The sequence below is a fragment of the Chenopodium album genome, chromosome 17 (genome assembly GCF_948465745.1).
Source record: "Chenopodium album chromosome 17, dcCheAlbu1.1, whole genome shotgun sequence".
Classification (NCBI taxonomy): domain Eukaryota; kingdom Viridiplantae; phylum Streptophyta; class Magnoliopsida; order Caryophyllales; family Amaranthaceae; genus Chenopodium; species Chenopodium album.
The window spans coordinates 21688574-21698576 of record NC_137850.1 but is presented as its reverse complement, the minus strand read 5'-3'; the positions used below and the strand labels follow the sequence as shown (position 1 = coordinate 21698576).

General features: G+C 36.5%; 1 protein-coding gene across 1 annotated transcript; it reads right to left on the bottom strand.

Annotated features, from left to right (window-relative positions):
• On the bottom strand, positions 1-3882 carry LOC145588733 (uncharacterized). Its single transcript, XM_081645344.1, has 5 exons — positions 3449-3882; positions 3101-3349; positions 2708-2937; positions 2534-2626; positions 1-488 (listed from the first exon to the last, which is right to left on the bottom strand). The coding sequence occupies exons 1-5, from the start codon at positions 3880-3882 to the stop codon at positions 1-3; spliced, it is 1494 nt and encodes a 497-aa protein (XP_081501470.1).
• Between the last annotated feature and the right edge of the window lie 6121 nt (positions 3883-10003).

Here is a 10003-nt window from a genome sequence, read left to right as displayed (position 1 = left end):
TTAAGCATTGGTATTTGGAGTTATATCCTTTGGTCTAGGAATTGAAGAAAATCGATTTTCATCAAACAATGCATCCCTTGACTCAATGGTGGTGTGAACCGACCATAAATAATTTTGCTCTATTACATAGAACCTATAGAATTTTCTATGATCCGCATATCCTTTAAAAATGCATTCAACTCCTCTTTCACCTAACTTTTTACGTTTAGGTTCCGACATTTTTACAATTACCCTACAACCCCAAACATTGAGATGACTCAAGTTTGGTTTCCTTTTATACCATATATCATATAGGGTAACATCTTTCCCTTTCATGGGAACACGATTTAACACGTAACAAGCCGTTAAAACGGCTTCACCCCAAAATCCATCACTTAAACTCGAATATGACAACATAGAATTAACCATTTCTTCTAGTGTCCTATTCTTCCTTTTCGCTAAACCATTTTGATGTGGTGTATATGTCGCGGTAGTTTCATGTACTAAACCTAAAGATTGGAAATAACTTGGGTCAAAGTATTCACCTCCTTTATCAGTTCTTAGCTTTTTAATCTTTCCATTAGTTTACAATTCTACTTCACTTTTGTAGATTTTAAATTTGTTAAGGGCTTCATCTTTAGAGAATAACAAATAAATATAACAAAACCTTGAAAAATCATCAATAAATATTACCAAATATTTCTTATTCCCTAAAGAAGGTGTGTTGTGAAAATCACACAAGTCACTATGCACTAAATTAAGCAATGAAGTATTTTTCTCAACAACTTTAGGAAATGGTTTCCTTGTGATTTTGGTTAACATGCATGTTTTACACTTCTCTATTCTTGGATCAAAAATGGGTATCAAATCATGCTTAGACATAAAATATAACTTTTTATAATTAACATCATAAAGTCGCAAATGCCACAGAGAAGAATTATGATGAGTGTCATTTATGGCACTCATTTGATCCCTTTTAGGGTGAATTTCATTCTCTTTTGTAGATCTTTTTATTCCCTTTTCCTTAATTTTGCTTTTTATTTCTTTAGTTTGCATTTTCCTTAGTTGATTTTCCTTTTTCTTGCATTCCTTGGTTTATTTCGCCTTTTTCCCTTTTATTGGTTTGTTTTCTTTTATTTTCAGGAGAAGATCGTTCCCGAGGTTTCTTCCCGGGTTTTTCATTCATTGGGATGCTTAGTGTCTTCCATTTGAAGCCCAAGTATGGAGATGTGCAAGTTTCAAGTTTCCTTAGGGCGTGCATTCAAGCCGTGGGGCACAAATTTTGGTGTTGAACCCACCATCAGGTGTTTAGAATCTGCCATGTTCCGTGTTCATCAAGCACACCAAGTGGAGCACACGAGGAGCATCAAGTTGAAGTGGAAGTGATCTGCCCTGCTCCCAGGTGCGGGCGCACGCGACAATGGCGTGGCCGCGCAGTGTGGTAGCGCGGGCGCGTGGTGATCTGGCGTGGCCGCGCCTGTTGCTCCCCCTGTTCTGTACCCTCTTCTTCGCGGCCGCGCACCTCTAAAGTGAAGGCCGAGCCTATATGGGTTCTTTTGGGACGACTAACTACTTTCTCTTTTGTTAGTTTTACTATTTATATTTTTCTCTTCATTATTAGAGAGGGAGAGCTTAGAATTAGGATTAGGTTTGTAGAGAGAGAAACTCTAGGTTTTAGGCTTGTAGAGAGAGAAACTTGAAGATTGGTGATTGATGATTGATTATGGTACAATTGGTTTGATTTCAAACTCATTTCCTTTGATTTGATCAAGTTTGTAAGAATCTTCTTTACTTTAATTCAATCTTTAGCTTTTGATTTCAATAACTTTGTTGTTATTCAAGTTTATTGATTATTTGATTGAATTTGTTTGATTGGAATGATGATGATGAATTTGATGAATTGTATAGCTTTGTTCTTGATTTCTTTAATGGATTGTGAGTAGTTTGCTTGCTAGGGATGTGGTGAAGCATGTATTAGTGATGGATCATAGCTAATTGAGGTGGGTTTTGATTGATTTAGCATTGTGATTAAATTGGTTGATTGATTTTGTGCATGTGTATGGATTGTAAGGAGTGATCAACCTTGTTCTTCATGCTAGATTGTATTGTGTGCCTACATTGATACGGACCATTGATTTGTAGCTCGCATTTGTCGATTTAGCTTGGTTTGTGACGTTCCTAGTTAGAGTCTTTCGTAGTTGGCGCTAGTTAGACCTCTAGGAGATAGCTTGTCGAGCTCTTTTGATTGCATTGTCTATCTTCCCTCGCAATACTCGAATTAATCAATCTCCAACCCGATTAGTGTGTGTCCATTGTAAGTACGTGTGGATCCTAAATCCCTAGTGTTCTGATATATTGATTTACTTTGTTTGTTTAGTTGAATTTAGATAACCTACACTACCTCTTACTCTTCGAAGTAGCTTGACATTGACTGTAGTAAATTTCCCCCCATTCCTAGTGGTTCGACCCGAACTTGCCCTATTACTAGGTGTAGGTTTGGTTACATTTTTGGTTTGATTGGAGGAATTTTAGTTTTCGACGACCTAGAATTCACCTTCCGTCAAATTGTCATTAACAACGTACACAACAACAATCAAAGTATTACAAATACTTAACTTAAACATACCATTACACAAATAACCAAGTCCTAAAAATTGACTTCATATAGAAAAAATAAACTTATCAAACTCAAAAACAATTTTAAAACCTAATCGATTCAAAATCGCACCGGATACAAGATTTCTCCTAAGTCCAGGAGCAAACAACACATGTCTTAAAATAAGAGACTTTCCCAAACTAAAGACTAGCTCCACTTGTCCCTTGCCAAGCACCTTAGCTGTAGAATCATTTCCCATACATAGAATTTCTCCATGATCAACCTTCAAGAAGGTCTTGAACAATGATCTATCCTTGCACATGCCTCGATGCGCCCGAATCGATATACCACGAACAATCAGCCTATACACAATTGATTTCAGAAATCATACACACATAATCCATAAATGAATTAAATGAAATTTGTGTACAAGAGTTACCTTATTTGTCTTGGGATTGGCTAACATTGACATTCCCACCTTGAGTCTTTTTCTTGCTCAATTTTTTCTTCCAGATTGTGCAATACTTCTTAAAATGTCCGGGTTTTCCACAAACCCAACAAGCACGTGATTTTGCACCATCACCACTTAACTTAGGCTTCTTGCCCTTATTTTTGTATGAGTCATTACCTCTCTTCCTCTCACTTGGTTTGGCATCCTCCACAACATTTACCGTAGTGGAACTAGGATTTGCATCCTTATTTCCCTCTTGCACCCGAATTTCTTCCTCAATCCGGATGTGAGAAGCCAAACCCTCAAGATTTACATCATCCTTTCTATGTTTTAAACCACTTTTAAAGTCTTTCTAAGAAAAAGAAAATTTGTCTATTAAAGATGACACTACAAAGGTCTCATCAAGAATTATGTCATGTTGCCTAAGACATCCTAATATTCTTCGAATCTCATGAAACTGTTCCATAATTGGCCTACTATCAACAAACTTGTAATTGTTAAATTTACTACCAAGAAATTTCTTGCTAGAAACATCTTCAGCCATATATTTAGCCTCTAATTCATCCCAAAGAGACTTAGCAGAATCATTAAACTGATAAACATCAAAGATTTCATTAGACATACCATTGAGAATGTGGCCACAACAAATGTAATTGTAATTCTCCCACTTGTTGTGTTTCCTAGTTTCATCCAATGATTCATCCTCCTTCTTCGTAGGCTTTGGAGTTGCGAGAACATAAGCCACCCCAATCGAAGTCAAGAACAAATGCATCTTCTTTTTCCATCTTCGAAAATCAACTCCCTCGAACTTGTCCAATTTCTGGAAATTGGTCATCAATTCCTTAACATTTGCCATCTTTGTTGAGGTTATACTTTTGAATTGTTGGGGATTTTTTGTTTACAAGGGTCAAAAAGAAAATTGCAAATGAAATTAATAGAAAAATCTTCGAGGCGTGAACAGGATCACTTTCCCAATAGTATAATTTCGACCCTATACTACAACCGGGTGTCACAGAAATTTACTCAAGAGATACAATGAAGAACAATTGCACTCACAAGTAGGATGATTACAATAAAATGTAAATAAGCTTTTGTGATTTGTGATGATGAACAATAACTTGCATAAGTTTTCAAGAGAATGAGAAAATAAAACTGATTTCTTGAAGTATTATCATAAATGTGAACTCTCATATTTATATCAAGAGCATTAAACCAAGCATAACTGAAGAATAACCGTTAAAATTGCCTCTCAGCAGGCCGCGCCCTGCCGGGAGAGATAAATCAATCAACCCAAAAAAATTTGGGTGCTCTCGTGCCCTACCGGATGGAGACCTGCCCTATCGGGGAGTGGCTCTCGCCCTGCCCGGCGACGATGGCCCTACCGGGCGATGACAATGTGACAATATAAAGTCGTATCACCTAATCAAAAATAATTCGTAAGTCCTCTAACTATGCAAATAGGGAAAAGGGTCGAACAACAGGAAAACGAGTCAATTTATTCCTAATTAAATCAAATAATCAAAATTATTGAGTAACCAATTTATTATTATGAAAAGAACTAAACTACGAAGATTAAAGTTTTAGGAGAAAATCAAATAATAAAAGCCTAGGGTATAGGTTCATCAATAAATAATATTCCGGGGTAAAACACAATAATCAATCATCAATGCATCAATTAATCAGATCATAAAGGTCTTTCGCTACGTATTACAATCACATAATTAATCTATTAGTATTAAATCGCATCTGTCGAATCTTGACTTAACCACTTATAAATTAACCTACATATTGAAACTAAGCCTAAACATCAATTCTCATCTGTCTAGAATCAATATTGCTAAACTCATACGAATTAAATCTGGCCAAATCTAACCGCATAGCATTAAATCAATCAATAGGAAATTAATCAAGCATTGACAATCAACAATAATAAATTACCCCTTCATATTATTTATGGATCCCCACAACCCTAGTATAAAAATCTACTCACATAAAGTTAAATCTAAACTAATCAAAGCAATTAAGCAAAACATGATGAACAAAACAAATAAATTATTGAAATAAAAAGGGAAGAAATTATTACCAAAGTTAACAGAAATAATGAATTGAATTAAATCAAGAGTTTTAGAGAGAGAAACAGGAGAGAAAGTAATACTAAGAGTTTAATAAAGGGGGGAGAGAGAAAAGTTAAAAAGAGAAAGAGAGTGAGAAGTCGTGCTAAACTCGCTTAACAAAAATGTACTTATACTAAGCTAAAAAATCCTAAGCTAAAACAAAGTAAACCGACACTTAATCTTCCTCCAGAAACACGCGCCCGATCAGGCGAGGTACCGCCCGATCGGGCCCGCCTTTTTCATCAGGGATGCTTCTCTCGCGCCCTATCAGCGCGAAGCATGCCCTTTTTCCTCTATTGCCCCGCCCAGCCGGGCGCGCCTCAGGGCGAGGACCCTTGAACCGGGCGATGACTCTTTGGGCATTCTTGGACTTCGATTGGGCTTCACTTCTTAGCCCACTCCGGGTTTCCTCTTTGGGACTTTATAACTCGGTCCATTGCCTCGTCTTCTCATATGTCGAGCCCTTAATCATTGGTTTGATGACTCCAACCGGCCTTCGGCTACAAAAGGTGGTCGTACTCCTCCAATGCTTGTAGTTGCTCCAAATAATCCCGGGAAAATGCTACAAATGTGCAATTTCCTAAAAAATGATACCAAAACTACGAAAACACTAGAACGCACACATTAGCAATAAAAGTGGCTCTAAATAACCAAAAATACTCCTAAATATGACCAAGGGACAGGGTAAATCACTATATAAAATAGACATATCAAACTCCCCCAAGCCAAACCTTTGCTTATCCCAAAGGAAAGAGCTCATCAATGAACACACTTAACCAATTCAAATCGATCAAGGAAAATCCAACAAGTACACATCAAAACCCACCAATCAAATCCATCTAATCACTCATCCTCCCTAACAATTGTCAAATACAGCAAACCACAAGAGCATATAGAATTCAAGACTAGTGCTCACGCACTCAACTCTCTTTTATGTGGCGGATATAAAATGTATCTGATCATTCTCCATCCCAACGCCTTTATGTGAACAATGCCCTCCCAACTCACAATACTCGTGTGTTTAAAAGACATGCACTCAACCTAAATAGTCGACTCGAAATATGTCAAATCATCCTTTGCATTGATAAACAACTAATTTCACATTCACACAACTCTATGCACAAAGGTCGGAAGGTCTTTAAAGCTTGTAATGTATGGTTTGGGTAAAAGGGTAGGAAATATTTGGGAAAATGTGAGAGTAAAACAATGCTTAAAGGGAGCTAAATCCTAATAAAACCCAAGGTCAAAAATAAATAATGACCATATCATCTCCAACACAACTCTACTCTACAAAAATTCACCAAAAAACCAATCAATATCAACAATATTTTTCAAACTCTTACAATAAATCACTCATAAAAAAATAATATAAAACTTGAGTGAACAAAAAAACATACTTTGAACTATTTCTTTTTTTTCTCTTGAACTTTAATTTTTTTCTTTCTTTGACACTATTTTTTCCCTTGAGCAATCTTCAATTAGAACACTTGATCATTGAAATTTTTTTTTTCTTTTTGCTCTTTTTTTTTTCTTTTTTTTAATTTCACATTGGAATTTTTTCAACTTTTGAACAACTTTCAATTTTTTTCCAATCAACATAATAAGAACAACATAACTTCTCAAATTCACCCAAATTGTGCAAATAAACAAGCACACTACAAACTCCCTCACCTCACTAACTAATAGCTTCCCCAAGCCAAGCTTGGGACTAGTAACCAATGGGGTTTAATTCAGCTTGTAACGTGGCTAAATAAACAATAAAATGGCACAAGTAACAACATAGGTAGCAAGAAGGGAACAAATGTATCTAATATCGTCTAAAGGCCACCTAAAAGAACAAATGACTTCGTCCTCCTCAATGTGCATAATAATGAGTCATACAAACACTACTCAAAGTTGCAAACCAATACTCAAATTTATTGACATACCAGGAAGTTACACACAATTCCTTACCAAATCAACTAGTCAAGCACTATATTCACAAGTAGTTGGACAAAATTGACGCATGTTAGAGCATCCAAGTAATCAAATATCAAATCATGGCTAGCCTATCCACAGTGTTCATCATCATATACCAAGAATCAAAACAATTTTTAAGTATGAGGCACAGGGAAGCATGATTTACAATTCATTGTAACGTATTCTTGTATTTTTTTTTTTCAATTTTTTTGTATTTTTTCATTTTCAAAGCAATAAAAACTATACTAGAAAGCAATAAATCTAAACTAAACATACCAAAAATAAAAAGAAAAATAAGAAGAAAGAAACCATACCTCAATCCAAAAACTCTTCCAAGCCAAAATCAGCCAATGTTCTCATTAACTTAGGGATTAGCCTAGTATGGCTAAGTGCCACCTGTTTTAGAAAAAGAAAAGGTAAAGAGGGAAAAAGATAAAAAGAAAGAAAAAGGAAAAGAAAGAAGAAAAAAAACGGGGGGGAAGGAGGGGCGCGCCCGGTCGGGCAGCCCTTCACCCGATCAGATGAAAAACAAAACAAAATTGCTAACCTCGTGCCCGATCGGGCGGTTCCTGGCCTGGTCGGGCGATTTTGTGTCCTTGATTTAGCTCCTTCACTCGCCCGGTCGGGCGCCATCTCACCTGGTCTGGCGAGATTTGTCGTGTGCGGACCTCTCCTTGCGCCCGGTCGGGCAGATGTTCGCCCGGTCGGGCGAGATTTAGGATAGGGAAGCAATTTTGACAGGATAAAGTCGTATTACCTAGTCAAAAATAATTCCTAAGTCCTCTAACTATGCAAATAGGGAAGGGTCGAACCACAGGGAAACGAGTCAATTTATTCCTAATTAAATTAAATAATCAAAATTATTAAGTAACCAATTTATTATTATGAAAAGATTTAAACTACGAAGATTAAAGTTTTAGGAGAAAATCAAATAATAAAAGCCTAGGGTATAGGTTTACCAATAAATAATATTGCGGGGTAAAACACAATAATTAATCATCAATGCATCAGTTAATCAGATCATAAAGGGCTTTCGCTACGTATTACAATCACTTAATAATCTACTGGTATTAAATCGCATCTTTCGAATCTTGACTTAACCATTTATAAAATAACCTGCCTATTGAAACTAAGCCTAAACATCAATTCTCATCTGTCGAGAATCAATATTGCTATACTCATACAATTATAACAGGCCTAATCTAATTGCATAGCATTAAATCAATCAATAGGAAATTAATCAAGCATTGACAATCAACAATAAGAAATTACCCCTTCATATTATTTACGGATCCCCACAACCCTAGAATAAAAATCTACTATCACAAAATTAAATCTAAACTAATCAAAGCAATTAAGCAAAACATGATGAACAAAAAAAATAAATTATTGACATAAAAAGGGAAGAAATTGTTACCAAAGTTAACGGAAATAATGAATTGAATTAAATCAAGAGTTGTAGAGAGAGAAACAAGAGAGAAAGATACTAAGAGTTTAATTAAGGGGGGAGAGAGAAAAGTTGGAGAGAGAAAGAGAGTGAAAAGTCGTGCTAAACTCGCTTAACAAAAACGTACTTATACTAAGCTAGAAAATCCTAAGCTAAAACTAAGAAAACCGATACTTAATCTTCAACTAGAAACACGCGCCCGATCGGGCGCGAGACAGGGCGAAGCATTCCCTTTTCCCTCTACCGCCCCGCCCGGCAGGGCACACCTCAGGGCGAGGACCCTTGAACCGGGCGATGACTCTTTGGGCATTCTTAGACTTCGATTGGGCTTCACTTCTTAGCCCACTCCGGATTTCCTCTTTGGGACTTGATAACTCGGTCCAATGCCTTGCCTTCTCATACGTCAAACCCTTGATCATTGTTTTGATAACTCCAACCGGCCTTGGGCTACGAAAGGTGGTCGTACTCCTCCAATGCTCGTACTTGCTCCAAATAATCCCGGGAAAATGCTCTAAATGTGCAATTTCCTACAAAATGGTACCAAAACTATGAAAACACTAGAAAGCACACATTAGCAATAAAAGTGGCTCTAAAAAGTCAAAAAATACTCCTAAATTTGACCAAGGGACGTGGGCAAATCACTATATAAAATAGACACATCACAATGCTTAATTTTCCTTTGATCTCGTGCCCTATTGGGCGGTGGCTCGCCCTGCCGGGCGCGCCACCGGGCGGACTATAGGGCGGAGGAACATTCTCTAAACCAAGATACAAATTGCTCTTTTACTTGTTCAATTGAATTTCCACACCTTAACCTAAGAAATTCAATCAAACACATGAATATTTTTCACCAATACTATAAATAATTCAACAAGCTCAACACTAACCAAAAAAATAGTAATAACACCATTTCTTTACCACCCACTTGATGCTAGCCTTAGCTATCCTGCAATACACCACATGCCGAACTACCTAACCCACTCAACAACAGCTAGTGACACAACATCACACCCATCCTCCCTAGCCACAGATAGCCCACAACATTCACACAATGCCCAAGGCCACAACAAATAATAAGTCTTGCCGCTTCTACCAAACATAACCCCCCACACAGCATCTCTCCACGCAACCATTTAAATATCACATAAGCTTAAATATATTGACATGGTTCAGATTTAGTTATCACATAAGCTTAATAACCAACAGAAACATATGACTGAAGCTGTGAAATTCTTAATTTTCCCAATAAAAATAGTAAAATCTTGATTAAAAAATCAAATAAAGTCAAACACAGTAAAAAAAATTCAACAAAGTATATCATAAATTAATCAAAGTATCTCAAAAGTAAGCCATAATTACTCAAAAGTAATGATAATAATCGTTCATTAAAATGCCAAAATATATGTTTATCTCTAGTTTAAAACTCTACCAGACTACACAATTATTTCAATGCTACT